We start from the raw sequence: 15,827 nt of genomic DNA, 5'->3' as shown, positions 1-15,827 counted from the left end.
ATGTCCATTTATCAAGGGACCCCTTAGCGTCTGCATGTCCTCGGCTCCAGCTGAGCTCCACACCTGCAGCTTCTGCCCCTGAGCCTGACTCTTCCCTGGGCCTTACCAGACCAGCCTGGTCCTGGGCCACAAGAGGCCTTTTAGACTTGGCTCCTGCATTCCCGGCCTCCTTCCCTTCTCCCCGTAGGCTCTGCTCATGCCTTTACTGCAGTGCTGAACTCACCGTGGTGGTGCTGTGTCCCCGGGGCCTGGCGTCCCGTGTGGATGCTTGTCGAGTGGATGCTTTCAGAGACGAGGCCCTGTCCTGTGTCCCCAGCCCCTCCGCCCCAGCCCTCCTCCTCTAGGCTCAGCAGCCTGGGCGCCTTCAGTCTGCTCCTGTGGGACTCATCTCAGGAGCCTGTCTGCACCGCTTGCCACTCCTATGAACCAAGTTCTGTTTATTTCTGGTCTTTGTCGAGTCCTGACTTAAGCGCGTCCCATCCCTGAAACACCCTCCACTGGAGCAAGGTGGCCTCCTCAGGCTGCGGCTGCGGAGCCTGGAGCGGCATTTCAGAGCAGCACATGGGGGCTGAGGGGTGAAGGGGGGACAGCTGCTGGCTGTGTGAGCTGCAGCGTCCTGCCCCACCCCCATCCCGCACATTTCTGTCAGGGGCGCCAACACTAGCCTTTCTACTCCCCCCTTGCCACGTCCTTCCCCTGGCTCCAGGAAGCCACCTGGTGGCCCTGGGCTTCATGGTGCTGCCCATGGGCCGTGTGACCCCTGTGGGTCTGTGCTCCCTTGGGCCGTGTGACCCCTCGTGGGTCTGCTTCCTTGCCCACTGGATACCTGATGTCTCAGGCCTCCTGCTCTGATGGATGTGAGTCTTTGCCAGAAGGAAACTGTCTCTGCTGAGAAGTGATAGGGCTGGGGACAGGGACACTGGCTCCATCTCCTTTACATCTCAGAAGAAAGTGGAGTTCAAGTCCCTTTCTTGATGTGTGTCCTCCTCAGCCCCCCAGCTCTGCCCCTCGGGACTGTTTCTGCTCTGTCTTGCGCCCCTTTCCTGCCGCACTCCTGCCCCAGCAAGGCTCTGCTCTCAGCCCTGAGCTGCCTCTGAGAGGCCTTTCCAGCTCCAACAGTCAGATGGTCCTTGGGTTCTCTGTCCCTCCAGCTCCCCTGATCTTTAGGTACCATCGTATGGGGGACCTCTCCCAGAGTTGCGGCCCGAACTGTCTTGTGCCCCAGGGGTGGCCGTAGCAAAGGCTGTGGTTGGCAGCTTGCTTTCTTCATGAAGCCAGCTGGTGACCTTGCCTTCCAGCCAGCTGCTGACCTCCGTCCTCTGCTGTCTCTGCCTTTCCTGCTCCTGCCTGTCTGAGTCCCGTCGCTTGTGTCATTAGCCTAAAAGGGTCCATTTTCTATGAAGGCGGGGGATAGAATTGCCCGTGAAAAGTAGCTGGAATATAAGCCAAGTGCAGAAAAGAAAAGAAATTCAGTTCTTGAGTTTAGCATCTTGTCCAGGGTCAGAGCCACAGTCAAGCGGTCTCCCTCTCCTGGGCCCCCCTCCGCAGCAGACCACGTCCTCGGGCCCTGCAGGCTGTGGCCACCTCGGGCCCCTTTGTTCCAGTCCTACCAGCAGGCCTGCCCTCTGGCTTCCGTGGGCCAGACCCTGCTCGTCCCTGTCGGGTGACCTGAGCGCTCGCTTTCTCCTCCACACGGCCTCTGCTGGGGTTCTGTGAGCGCGTCGCCTCCCCAGGCGCTCCCAGCCCCATACCTGCTGTCCTTGTATTCCTGTCACTTACCCCTACTTGAAATGGGATCGTTCTTTGTTCTTTTTATTTCCCTTCATCACCACGAGAGTAAAGTGAACTTTTGTAAAGGTGACATTCTGTCTGTCCTGTTCTTACCTCTGTCCCTGGCACAAAGCAGGGGCTCGGTAAACACCTGTTGTCTGAATCCAGACTTTTGCCTGTGCGTTCTAAGGTGACCCTGGGGTCTTTCAGGCAGGCCTCGAGGGCTTCTCCTCTCTCTCCCTCAGTAGATGTGATTATAACTGTCAAGTGGATCTGGTCAGAACCCAGAACTTAGGCAGGTGTGAGTACAGCACCAGGTGTGAGTCAGGCAGGCAAGGACGTATTTCCTCCAGCAGTGTCCTCGGTCGGCTCCCAAAGACTGCCGCAAGTCTCCAGGAGCAGAGGTCGATACGAGGGACACTGTGCAGGCCCGCAGAAGAACGGGGATAGGGGTGTGGGTGCCGGGCGGGAACCGGGCAAGGCAAAATGTAAAGGTCGGCTTTAGTGGTTCTGCTGATGGGGAAGGAGACTGATTTACTTCAAGGGCTGGAGCTAAGGAAGTGAGCCTCCTGGCCCTGGGGTGGACCCGGCCATTGTGCTCAGCTGCCCCAGTCCTGTTGAAGTCAGAAGGCTCACCTGTCCTGGTTGCTCTTTCGTACGTAATTTGTGCCTGAGGTCACCACACCTTCCAGGAAGATAGTTCTTACGTCGTCCAGGTCTGGCTGAGGTGTGGGGCACTGACCCCTGTACGAGAGGGGAGCAGCAGGGTCCCGGGCCCTGTGCTGCCTGTGTGGGGTGCTTCTCCCGCCCCGGGACGAGGATTGGGAATGGGGAAAGGTAGGGGGCTGGGGGTGAGAGGGTTGAGGTCCGCGCCCGTTGTTCTGTTCTGTGCATGTTGGGGAGGGCCTCGCAGGAGGCCACTGTGCTTTGGGTGACTTGGCTGGGCTCCATCCATAGAACGACCACTTCCACTCAGGGAGCCTGTTGGCCTAAATGCAGTGTTTCTTTTTGCCTCTTTCCCTGCGTCGGTTACTGCCGTGCGTGTTTTCACTCCCAAGGTGGGAATCCAAGTTGGCCTGGGCACTGTTTCTTGGGGTATATGTATGTGTGTGTACGCGTGTGTGTTCAGATACAGATAACATAAAACTTACCATCTTGAGCATTTTCAAGTGTGCAGCTCAGTGGCATTAAATACATCACACTGTTGTGTAACTATCACCATCATCCATCTTTGGAATTTTTCGTCTTCCCAGATTGAAACTCCATACCAGTTAAACACTGATATTTGTCCTTTTGTGTCTCGTGTATTTCACTTAACATAATGTTTTCAAGGTTCATCCATTTTGTAGCACGTGTCAGAATTTCAGTCCTTCTTTTAAAATATATTTATTTATTTTTGGCTGCGTTGGGTCTTTGTTGCTGCACGTGGGCTTTCTCTAGTTGCGGCGAGCGGGGGCTACTCTTTGTTGTGGTGTGCGGGCTTCTCATTGCGGTGGCTTCTCTTTGTTGGGGAGCACAGGCTCTAGGCGCACGGGCTTCAGGAGTTGCGGCACGCAGGCTCAGTAGGTGTGGTTCTTGGGCTCTAGAGTGCAGGCTCAGTAGTTGTGGTGCACAGGCTTAGTTGCTTCACGGCATGTGGGATCCTCCTGGACCAGGGCTCGAACCCCTGTCCCCTGCATTGGCAGGCAGAGTCTTAACCACTGTGCCATCAGGGATGTCCCATTTATTCCTTTTTATAATGAATAATATTCCATTGTTTGGATAAACCATGCTTTGTTTATCTCAGTGGACACTTGGGTTGTTTCTACCTTTGGGCTCCTGTGAATAATGTTGCTATGTATGTGGGTGTGCAAATACCTGAGTTCCTGCTTTCAGTTCTTCTGGGTATATACCTAGAAGTGGAATTACTAGATGATAAGATGAGTCTATGTTTGATTTTCTGAGGAACTGCCAGACTGTTTTCCACAGTGGCAGCACCATTTTCTCTTCCACCAGCAACGCACCATGGGTTCCAGTTTTTCCACATCCTTGTCAACACTCATTGCTTTCAGCTTTTTTAAAAAAATTATAACCATCCTAATAGGTGCAAAGTGGTATCTCATTGTGTTTTTTTGTTTGTTTGTTTGTTTGTTTTGCGGTACGCGGGCCTCTCACTGTTGCGGAGCACAGGCTCCGGACGCACAGGCTCAGCGGCCATGGCTTACGGGCCTAGCTGCTCTGCGGCATGTGGGATCTTCCCAGACCGCGGCACGAACCCGTGTCCCCTGCCGGCAGGCGGACTCTCAACCACTGTACCACCAGGGAAGCCCTCATTGTGGTTTTAATTTGCGTTTTCCAAATAACTAATGATGTTGCACATCTTTTCATGTGCTTGTTGACCATTTGTATGTCTTCTTTGGAGAAACGTCCGTTCAGGTCTTTAGCTCATTTATTTTTAAGAAAATTTATTTTGTTTATTTATTTTATTTTTGGCTGCATTGGGTCTCTGTTGCTGCACGTGGGCTTTCTCTAGTTGGAGGGAGCGGGGGCTACTCTTCATTGCATTGCGTGGGCTTCCCATTGCAGTGGCTTTTCTTGTTGCAGAGCACGGGCTCTAGGTGCGTGGACTTCAGTAGTTGCAGCACGCAGGCTCAGTAGTTGTGGCTCACGAGCTTAGTTGCTCCGCGGCATGTGGGATCATCCCGGACCAGGGCTCAAACCCGTGTCCCCTGCATTGGCAGGCAGATTCTTAACCACTGCACTGCCAGGGAAGTCCCTTTAGCTCATTTATTAATTGTCCGTGTTTTTGCTGTTGAGTTGTAAGGGTTCTTTATGTATTCTGGATATTAATCCTTTATCAGATATGTGATTTGCAAATGTTTTCTTCCATTCTGTGGGTTGCCTTTTTACTCTCTTCATTGTGTTCTTAGATGCACAGAAGTTTCTAATTTTGATGGAGTCCAGCTTATTTTTTTTGTTGCCTGTGCTTTTGATGTCACGTCCGAGAAGTCATTGTCAAATCCACTGTTATAAAGCTGTTGTCCTTGGTCTTCTTCTAAGAGGTTTATAGTTTCTGCTTTTACATTTGGGTGTTTGATCCAGTGTGAGTCAGCTGTCATGTGTGGTATAGCAGGCACCTGGCTCTTGTGCAGTGCTGTTGCCGTGCTGGCTGCGTGGGGAGAGCTGTCCTTCCCTGCGCTCCCAGCCCCATCTGAGGAGTAGGTGGGCCTTGGCCAGGAGCCTGAGGGCTGCCCAGCCAGCAGCCAGTCCTGCCCCGCAGGTGTGGGAAGGAACTTCCTGGCATCAGCAGCAAGTGGAAAGGGTCCTTGTGTTTTTTTCTTCCTTAAGAAATAAGTTTCGCTGACCCTACCAATGCCCCGTGAAGGCAAGGAGTTTGCTGCTCGACAAAGCCCAGAACAGGTCATCACCGCCATCTCCCCCAGACCACGGCAGTTGTGCGACGTTGGGCTCCTCGGCCCTCTCCTCTTCCAACAGCTGCCAGGCTGCCGCCCCAGCGGGCCTGTCCTGCGTCCTGTGGGCCCCTCTGTGCTGAGTCCATGGAGGCCCACGCTACCCCTGGGTGGGCCCAGGGCCGGATCTTGGAAGGGGGCCTCCTGGGGATGGGAGCAGCTGCTCATGTGTCGTCTCCAGCAGACGCGTGTCGTCAGAGCCGGGAGACTGAAGTTGGCCCTCAGGCTGCTCCACTGAGCTGCCCTGCTCTTCCTGCGGTTGAGGCCATGCAGAGGTAGCTGAGGAGCCGGGCACCTGGGCTTCAGTCCACCTGCCGTCCTGGGCCTCTGTCACCTTCCAGGCCTGGGCTGGAGGCCATGGGCGAGGAGTGCTCCTCCCGCAGGACCCTGACTGGGGCCAGGACTAGCTGGCCACAAGCCCTCCTTGTTATTTTCCACGTTTGCGCAGTGTTTTGTTTTGTTTTTAGGTATACAGGTCATTGTCTTTTAGTGTATTCGCAGGGTTGTGTATGACCATCACCACAGTCTAATCTGAGAACTGTTTTCACCACCCCCTCCAAAGAAGCTCTGTACTCCTCAGCTGTCACCTTCAGTCCTCCCCAGCCTTGTCGTCCTTCTGTCTCTCTGTGTACTCTGGACATGTGTTGTAGATGAGATCATTGCAGTGTCACCACCCCACCTCTTGCCTTTCTACTCTGTCGTCTGCAACTTGCTACAGTTCTGAACCCAGGGCTGGTGGCCACAGAGCAGGGCCCTGGGCTCCTGGAGGCGGGGTTCCCTTTCTGGGCCCTGCATCTCCCTCCAGCTAACTCCTCTCCCTCAGGCTCCTCAACTGTGGAGGACTTGTCACTGTGGCCTTTGCACTTGTGTCCTCTGCTGTCTGCTTAACAAACATGAGATTTGGTAAGATTGGGTATTCCTATTTTATAAATAAAGTGTAACTTCTTTACAAATAAGGCATAAATATTTATGCAATATAAACTTAGACGGGTTGGTTTGTTTCGTCTGTCATTAGAAAATGTGTACTGAAGCTCATTTTGGGCAGTGCCAGCGTAGGTATGTGGAGGAGAATCCAGTTAGTTTTATCCAGGCCCATGCGTGGACCAGGGACTACACACAGGGCCCTCCCCTCCAGAGGGGACAGGGCGACCATCCTGGTGGTGAGGGAGGTAAGGCAGGCGCTTCCGGCAGGGAATGGCCGTGCAAGAGGTGACCTGTTCAGCGAGTGGCCGCAGTTGCCTAGACCTGCGGGCAGGGACAGGAGGGGAGGCCGGAGTGGTCAAGGACCTCAGACTCGGGGCGGAGGGCTTGGGCCCAAGGCTGTAGGAGCAGCTGAGGTGAGGAGGTCTGGCGAGGCCTGGGCTCTTCCCGAGGAGCTGGCCGAGGAGCCGAAGCCACAGAGCCGCCACTGAACAGACCCCAGGCTCGGGGCTCCCACCTTCCTGACTTGATTCGAGGGGGATGCAGCCCTCACAGCTGGACCCCCTGCTCCAGGGAGCCCACGGGGAGGAGGGCGGGGATGCTGCACCGGGGAGAGGGTCGGTGCTGGGCAGAGGGCAGAGCCCTGCCTCCCCGCACCTTCCCCCAGCTCCCCCTGCAGAGTGTGGCTGGGGAACCAGAGCTAGATCTTCCCCAGGGCCTTAAGATGGGGGCTGACGAGGCACGGAGGATAGGCGTGAGCTGCTCGCCACCCTCGGGTAAACCCCTTGGTGTGGCCCGTCATTTTTAAGAGCCATTTGTTGGTCACCTTAGGGCCAGCAGGCAGGAGGCCAGGCTTTCCCTCCCGTCTCAGGGACAGGATGAGGCCTGGAGGTCCCTCCCGCCCAGCAGGTCAGCTCTCTCCCTTCACCCTGTGGCCCCCTCTGTGCCCCAGGGTAGGAGGCACACGTGGCCAACACTTGCATCCCTTCTTCCCATGGCAGCACTCAGGGAAAATGCAGTGACTTAACATCTCCTCTCCGGGTCATAAGGTGACTCCATGTTTAACTTTTTGAGGAACTTCCACACTGTTTTTCACAGCAGCTACTCCATTTTACATCTGGAGTGGGCATACTGTTACTCCCACTTTATACCTGTGGAAACTGAGGCTCACAATGTACACGTTGCCCAAGGTCACAGAGGTGGTGGCGGCACAGTTAGGATTCTGGTCCAAGGCTGGGGCTCCTCTTGGCCAGTGGGTTCTGGAAACCTAAGGCCCAGAGTTTAGCTTAGCCCCTCCAATCTCTGCGGGAAGGAGGGGGCTGGGAGTGAGGTCGGTGTTTGGCACCAGCACTCCCTCCTGTCCTGGGGTGATGGGCGGTCAGGTGGCAGGTCCCCTGTGCCATAGCCCCTAGCCTGGCTGGCCAAGCATCCTCCAGGGCAGTGAGTTGGAGCAGGCAGGTTCACACTGGAGATCTAAGGGGCAGGGAGGGTGCAGAGTCAGGACTCCCTGGGAGGAGATCAGGTGACAGCAAGGACACAGACCCGACGCCTGGGGACTGGCAGTGAGACTGTGGGCACAGCTTGGCCTGGGCTGCTCTGCAGGATGGCTGTGAGCCCCCTGTGGACCACGACGTGGAACATGGGGGAAGCTCACAGCACGACTGGGCACAGCTGGCTGCTGGCAACAAGAGGAACGGGAAGAAGGAAGTTCTGCTGGGCGGGCACCTCCTGTAGCCTCTTGTCCACCCCCACTGCTCCGGGGCCCTGGCCGAGATTGGCAGAGGCCTCTCTGAGCTGCTGGGTCCGGGCAGGGGCTTGGCTCACTCCGGGTCCTGGTGGGATCGTGATCTCATGGGTGCGCCTCAAGACCCCTTTTCCAAGAGTCTTTACAGTTTCCTTGGGGAACCTGGGTTTTGGGGATATCCATCTGGAGAGTGCTGGCTGCTGGGCTGGACTGTGGCCTGGGTGGCGCTTGAGGCGGTCACCAGCGCTGCCTCTTGAGAGAAGGATTCATGGTGTGCTAGGCTTGGGGCTCTGTGGACAGCTTGGCGGGAGTGGGAAGAGCCAGGAGACGGCCTCTGTGAGCCTGACCAGCACCTGCTTCTCCAGGGACGTGGGGCTCTGGGGGCGCCTGCAACTGGATGAGGTGCTCCCCAGGACCACCTCGCTTCTGTAGAGGACTCAGGTCCCACCTCCTCAATCCCAAAGAAAGGATGTGGGCTCTGCTTGGACCGGGCTTGAGTGGCCTAAGCAAGCTAGGACCTCAGACAGTGGACGGGGTTGGGCTCCCTCGAGAAGTACCTTCCGCCCTTGAGAGTGCTTCTTTGCCCTTTGCTTCTGTGGGTCTCCATTTTCCCCTCTGACTAGGGGAGTGAGGGGTAAAATGGCGGATTCCCATCCCAGCTGAGTCTCGCCTTCGAGCTGCCTCCCCTCTGGGTCTGCAAGCACAGCTGCCTGGTGGGACGGTCCTGCTGAAAGGTCTCAAGGGCCCTTCTCTGTGTTTCTGTCCAACTTTCCTCTTCTTTTTCTCAGGCTCTTAGAAGCTCACTGCTTCCCAAACTTCCAGGATCCGGCAAGAAATGGACAAGGGCTGTTTTCCCTGAATGGCACCTGCTTGGGCCGAGGGTGGGGGTGAGGCTGCTGCTCAGGAGTTTCCTGAGTGGGCCTCCTGTGAGCCAGCGAGCAGACGACAGGCAGGAAAGCTGGCTTCTCGGTAGAGCGTGGTCACATCCCCAGACAGAGGCCCTTGTCTTGTGCTCTCCTGCTTGGCCACCTCATTCTTAGAGGATCTTCAGCCCTGTCGCAGCTCTGCCATCTTAGCTGGTGCAGTGTGGAAGCCAGAGGAGGATCAGAGGCCCTCAGATGGCTGGAGGGCCGTCCAGTGACATTGCCGGGTGAGGACTGAACCCATAACTTGGCAACACAGCCGCATCGGTTGGCCTTCCGACAGCCATTCCTTTTTTGGAAAGTGAAATGAGCAAAACTAGGTGATGCCCAGCCTTGGGGAAGGCCTGGATTCCTAACCTCTTGAATTGCAGGATGAGGGCCGGGAGCTCGCTGGACTGGGCTGGTTTCTCTTCTGACAGTGCCAGGGGTGAGGGCTGCATTACAGCCTAGGTACTCACCCTGGCTCTCCCAGCACCAGGGCCGCCTAGCCAGGAAAGGGGTTGTTATATGGAGTGTGCTCTCTTCTCTCCCCAATGCTGAGCATGCAGGTGGGTGTGCTCTGCTCCTGGACAGAGGTGGGGAGGGTCAGACCTCAGCCTGGGACTCCCTGGAGACCCTTGGTTGAGTCTGCCCGAGCTGTGAGTGCGAGAGATGCAGTTGAAGGCAGAGCAGTGAAGGGGCAGGTGCGGGTGATGGGAGCGGTCAGTGAACGCGCAGCGGTGTGCGGGTGCTGCCTCTTCCCCTGGGTGGCGCTGTTGAGACCCCGAAGGAGCCGTCACGGGCAGGTCCCTGTGAACCTGGACCGGTTTGCCAGTTCTCCCTTCTGTTGATGACCGCTGTTTACTCTCTGCTCCCTCTCCTGCTTGTGTAACAGGATTAGATAATGCCCGCCTTGTGGTAAGCCACATTTAAGGAAGCAGGAAAGAGGTTGTAACTGGAAGATCCTGACACAGAGGTGGTAAAGAAACTTCCATGTCCTTCAGCCCTAGCTTGTTATGTTTTTGCCTTTCATTGGCCTTTCTGAAAGCTTTTCCGGAAGGAGGTAGAGCCTTCGTGTCAGGGAGAGGTTGCCAGAAGTCTCATGGTGCAGTTGGCGAGTGAGTCCTGTGACCACACGGAGCTGCAGGGCCGGCAGGGAAACCTCACCTGGGAACCTACTTACTGTGCAGAAGGGGCCAGTGAGCAGCTTGGTACCCCGAGCCCTGGAGCAGTGGTCTCTAAAGAGGAACGTGTGCCTCCAGGGGGCCCACTACGTGGTCTAGTGAGAAGAAAACTCTAGAACTTTTGATGATGTCTTTTATGGTTCCCATTGAACTTACCTGTGTGTATTGTGTGTGTAACAGATGGGTAACTCTTCAGGGCCGTGCGCCTGTGCCGGCAGCATGGTGGATGAAGGAGGAAGAGCCCCTCTGCTCCTGTCCGGCTCTCTCAGGAAAGGAGTGCACCAGGCGCGCCTGTGCTTTCAGCTCGTGCCTTACTCCTCGTGGCATCAGGGTCCTCCCTGAGGACCTGCCTCATAGAGGCCGTGTGCCTTGTCAGGGCCAGTGGGGATTGAGTGTTCCCGCCTGCGGGAGTCTGGCTCCAGAGAGGGCAGAGGTCGCCACCCAGAGACGGTTCCGAAGGGCACTGGCACGATACCGGGGAAGGCCCAGTGTTAGACCCTCTGAAGGGAGCAGGGGCTGGGGCCGGGGCAGGAAGTGGGGGAAGACACACTCATCCGGGGTGGGGAACCCAGGCCACCTCCCTTGTCCGCTGCTCCCAAGGGACCCCCTCTGCTTGGTTGAGGACAACCCACCCAAGCTCCCTTTCCCAGCTCAAGGGCCGTCCAGGAGCCCCCAGGAGAGATGCTACCAGGTCACTTCACTCAACAAGGGCACTAGGCTTGGCGTGGGTGTGGCCCCTTGTCATGTCCCCACCTGGGGGGCAGTTCGGAGACGGGACACACTTTGAATACACAGCAAGGGTGCATGCTATTTCCCTGTTGTGGGCTCACGGCCAGCCCTCCTGCCCTGCCACCTCCCTTCTGAGCTGGGCCCAAGGAGGACAGGCTGATCCCAGAGGTCCCCCACAGAAAGGTTTCTGGGAGCCAGGGAGCTTAGTCCTTCCCCTGCGGTGGCCCAGCAAGCCCGCGGCCACGTCAGGGCCAGAACTCGGGGAACCCAGTGCCCCTTGGGTCTGGCTCCTGGGGTCGGGCCCCAGTGGATAAGAAGGGAGGTGGTGGTGGGTCAGAAGAGCTCGGGGCCCCCCTCCTCTGCTGGCAGGTGGGAGGGAGGGAGCACGGACGAGGCAGCCCCTAGTCCAGCAGCCACCATTGCCTTTTCTCCCTGCTGCTCCTCCAGGACCTGGGAAGCGCCGAGCGCTTGGGGAGGGCTCCGTGGGGCAGCTGGGGGAGCTGGCAGCTGCCCTGGAGGTGGAGGTGGGGGTCGGAGCTGGGGCTCGTCTCCCTGTGAGAGCCCTCAGCGGGGTCTTTGCACCTGGTGTGGTGGCAGCCATGGCCACCTGCCTCCCCCGCCCATAAGCCTCCTCATGTTTGGGGGAGGTCCTCACCCTTCCCCTCAGTAGGAACTTCTTAAAACCATCTTTTCTTATTTCTGGGTTTCTCTCCCTGATATCAGTGTCTAATAGCCTAGCTGATAGAAAAGAGGGGGGAAGTTGTTATTCTGGCCCTGGCCAGGCAGCCTGGCGGTGCTCCTCATGGGCAGCCCTGGAGGTGGCCTGCCTGCCCCACAGCCTGCCATCAAGATGTGCTTCTCTCTGGCCCCCTCTTGCCTCTAAAAGTAACCTTGCTATTTTGAAACCACCTCCTCCGGAGCTTTTCTCCCTGCTTTCCTGGATCAGTCACCCTCTGAGACCAGGCTCCTGGCTGCCTCTGTCGTCCCAGCTGTCTTAAAGGAGTGTCTCCTGCCTGTCCCCACCCCCCAGCCCCCCGCCCTCCTCCAGGACTAGCTGGGATGTTGTTCTCCAGTGGGAAGGAATGTCCAGCTGGATATCCTCTGAGAAGAGCAGGCCTGTCACCGCTCCTCCCTGGAGATGGGTCAGTGGGAAGGCGGGCTGTGAGGGCCGGGCTGAGGCAGTGCACACCCTGTCCTCTGCTGTAATCAGCTGTCTGCACAGCTGTGAGAGGTCCAGGTGACTGAGGAGAAGCACAGAGGGTCAGAAAGGACCGTGGGATGCAGGGACACTCCCTGCTGCCTTCCTCTGCCCCCAGAGTGACTGACTCCCTGCCCCATCTTCTTCCTCTCGCAGCCCACAACCCTCCCTCAGGGCACCATCAACATGAACCAGTGCACAGACGTGGTGGATGGGGAGGGCCGCACGGGCCAGAAGTTCTCCCTGTGCATTCTGACCCCCGAGAAGGAGCACTTCATCCGGGCAGAGACCAAGGAGATCATCAGCGGGTGAGTTCGCTCTGCACGTCTTGGGAAGAGGGGCCCTCGCCTGCCAGCAGCTCCTTGGACCAGGACTCTTAGGCACGACAGCTGGCGTTGCCCTCACTTTCTGCCCCGTGTGTTTCCTCTTCTGAGTCCCTCTCTTCACCCACACTGGCCTCACCCTCCACCCACCTTTGCTTCATCCCCATGTCCACACACTCGCCAGGCTGCCCCTGCATGTCCTGCTCCCCCAGCGGCCTCCCTCTGCTGGCGCTGGCGCATCTTCCCAGCCTCTCTCTGGGGTCTGCGCTCCATTCTCACTGCGCTCCAACCATCTATCGCTCAGCCACGAGGGGCTCAGTTTCCAGAGCTCATCCGACCTCGCCTCCCTCCTGCCTGAAAGCCCCTGGGGCCCTTCTCAGCCCCGCAGCCTTTGCCCCCACCGCCCTGTCCCTCCTTGCTGAGCTGCTTGTCACCGCACGCCCCCTGCTGCCTCTCCCCAGCTCCTCGCCTTCGTTCCCGCCCTCCCCTCTGTCTGCAGTGACCCTCTGTCCCCAAAGCTGTGACGTCTCTGGGAAGCCCTCCACTGCGACGCGTGTGGCTCCATCAGCTGGCGCTCATAAAGGGCGGGGCTTGTCTGAGTGGAGGAGGCCTGTGTCTCCCTCGTGTGCCCCGTGCCTGCCTATGGGAGTCACCGCAGGGTGACCGCACGCACTGCCTTCCTCAGCCGAGGGGAAGGGACAGAGTTCTGGGTCACCTGCTCCCCCAGCATGCCTTGGCAAGAGGCTTGGGGAAGCCCTAGGAAGTAGAGGGGCCCAGATTTTCAGGCAGCCAATAGGCCAGCGGGCTGAGCTCTGTGCTCTGAGCCCTGCCACATCTGCCTTCTGGGAGCCCTGCTCCTGGGGCACCTGCCACCAGTCCTGTGCACCCAGCCACACACGGTACGTGACACGGTTCGTGACACGGTACGTGACATGGTACATGACAGCGAGCAGGTGCCCCGGCCCTGCCGGGAGCTTGGGTGCTGGGTCATGCAGAATCCCGTCATCCTTTAAGGTGAAAATGAAAAAGTGAACCAGAGGGGTTGGGGGACTGGGCTGATTATTACAGCACAGAAGACAGAGAATTAGAATGTCAGACACTTTGCTTTCAACAGATTGAAGGCTGCTGAGAGCCCTGGCCTGGGGTTCAGGGCTTCAGCTGCAGCCTGCCCAAGGCTGCTGAGTGGGAAAGTGAGAGTGTGGCCAGGAGACCCTGTTCTTGCTCAGGTGGGCGTGGAGCAGAGGCCAGACTCGTGCTGCCAAGGGGCTCAGAGGCCCCCTCTGGGGTACCAGCTCACCCCAAGTCCTCTTCTCCTGGGCAGAGGCAGGTTTGCGTTTCTGACTCTAGGGCCTAACAGAAGGACCACTTTCACTGCTACTCCTTAATCCTCGTCTTAGAACCTTGTGGTTTAAGAGTGTAAAGGGTTTTACAAGCCCTCGTTCTGCGGTTGGGAGACTGAGGTCCAGGACATGAAGGGAACCTAGTCACTCCAGGCGTGAGTGACAGCACGGAGCCATTTGCACGTCCTGGTTCACACTTGCTGCCATGGCCTTGTCTGGCAGGCACGCCTGGCCGAGGTTCCATTGCCCAACTGGATTCCTTGAGGAGATCTGTTCCCTGCCACTTGGGAGCTGGGTCCTAGGGAGGGGTCTGGGTGACGTTGGATGGGAAAGGGGTGTCTGAGGTCCCCAGGACAACAGGGAGCATGTGAGCTGGGGCCCAGGTCAGTGATGTAGTGGCGTGCCATGTGGTCTCTGGCCTCTCTGATGGGACCCTCCGTCAGGCACTTGGCAGGGTCCTCGGCTCAGTCCCTGAGCCCCTTTCCCACAGTCACTCCTATATGCATGTACAGGGCCTGCCATTCCTGTGCAGCGTGGGTAGACAAGGTCGTTAGCGGGTGAGATACCAGCTGTGTGTCCTGGGGGTCCTGAGGCTGGAGCCTAGTGTCGTGGCTTGGTGGCAAACCCAGAGCCGGAGCCAGTTACCTGGTACTCTTCCCCTCCCCTCATCCTGGGCTGGGCCTCGCTGCTTCCTGCCCAGTGCGAGGGCTCCTGCAACCCTGGGGACAGACTGTGTCTGCATCTTCTCTCCCTCCTCTGCCCTGCCCTTGGCCTCCTGGGTCTGAGCACCTGGCAAGGCTCCTTGCTGGGTAACCTCATCTGTGGGCTCTGGGGCCCCCACATGGGTCCCTAAAGAGGTGCTGACTTCAAGGGAGAGGAGTAGAGAACAGTCCCTTCTGCCTTCTTTCCGGGGTCTTCTCTGAATGGAGACCCCTGGATGGCCAGAGGCAGCCGCGTCTGTCCCAGAGCTGATGGCGAGAGTCTCTTTCCCTGTCCCCTCACAGCAGGAGGTGCCGCTCCACCTGGCTCTTCAGAGGAGGTGAGATTTGGCAGGAGTTGGCAAGGGGGCTCTTCAGTGCCTCTGGCGGGGCTGGGTCCCAGCTGCCCCTCCTCTCCATACCGCTGCCTTTGAGCTCTGCCCTCAGAGTTGAGGGGCCCCTCTACCGTGTCCCTGGCGCCCACATTCACCACCAGCCGCGTGTGTTCATTCCCCGCACTCATCTCTTTCCTGGGTGTATTTTAACGTCTGTAACTCATCTGGGTAGCACCAGACACATGCTGCTGGGCTGCTGTGAGGAACCCCAGTACAGGGGACACAGCCCATTATCTGTGCCTGGACTGGGCATCCCCCAACCTCTGGCCACGGCACCGCTGAGTGGGGCAGGCCGGGCCCACCCTCGCCCTGCGCTCCATCCCTGAGTCTCCGGGGGCTCCACTTAGTCAGCAGCGTAGCCGCGGGGCAGATCTTCTCTCCTTTCCCGTGAGGCCCTGTCCTGCGAGGTGCACAGGTTTGCCCAGCTCGTTAGTGTTGCCATTCAAGAGCGACTGGGCCAGCGTGCAGAGGCTCTGGGCACCCCGAAGGCTCTGCCCCTCCCTGCCACGGCCCCCGCTCCTGGGGCCCTGCGGGATGAGGTGACTTTGCCGAGCAGTCTCTCCTCCCCTCCCCTCCCTTCCCCGGTAAAGCTTGAAGAGGGGCCCTCAGCAGGCGTGGTTCCTTGGTGTGAACTTCCCAGAGGAAATTCAGCCCCCGTGGCAGGCTAGAAAGCAGGTCTCTTAACCCCACAAGCACGCGAACTCCTTAGGTTACCTGAAGGAAGGCCTTGGAGAGTGCTCGTCTGCTGCTGTGCAGATTCAGCCGTGGCCTCCTTTCTTGCTTCGAGGACCACAGGCGCAGGACCTGTGCGTCAGGTCTGCACAGTGCAGGGATTGTTCATTCTCTCAGCAAACTGAGAATGCCCTGCTCTTGCTGGGCTGGGCCTCACCTCGGATGCTGGGATGCCCCACACCCAATCCTGCTCTCCCAGCTGACAGCTGTCAGCAGCACGACCAGCACAGCCCCCTAGGCTGTCCCAGAAGCCGGCTATGACCAGCCTCCACCCCGCCCCCCTCCCCCGCAAATGAAAGAAGCACCTCTGAGAACTAAAGACCAGAGCCCTTCTCCCTGCCCCAGGCTTGGGGTGCCGGTCATTGCTACAGCCAGGGCCCTGACCGTGCAGACCCTGCCTTGTACAGCAGCTCAGCCAGCGCCACCAGGTCGTCTGCCTAGG

The 15,827-nt window shown here is 58.1% G+C and overlaps 1 protein-coding gene across 3 annotated transcripts in view; it reads left to right on the top strand.

Moving 5' to 3' along the window:
* MPRIP (myosin phosphatase Rho interacting protein) overlaps positions 1-15,827 on the top strand; it is a 136,424-nt gene that overhangs the window by 69,843 nt on the left and 50,754 nt on the right. For all 3 annotated transcript variants that reach the window (XM_059998493.1, XM_059998491.1, XM_059998492.1), the window contains exon 4: positions 12,054-12,205. In XM_059998493.1, the coding sequence (XP_059854476.1) occupies positions 12,054-12,205 (152 nt within the window). The remainder of the gene's footprint in view (positions 1-12,053; positions 12,206-15,827) is intronic.

The sequence above is a fragment of the Delphinus delphis genome, chromosome 19 (assembly GCF_949987515.2).
Source record: "Delphinus delphis chromosome 19, mDelDel1.2, whole genome shotgun sequence".
Taxonomy (NCBI): Eukaryota; Metazoa; Chordata; class Mammalia; order Artiodactyla; family Delphinidae; genus Delphinus; species Delphinus delphis.
This window is presented reverse-complemented; position numbering and strand designations above follow the sequence as displayed.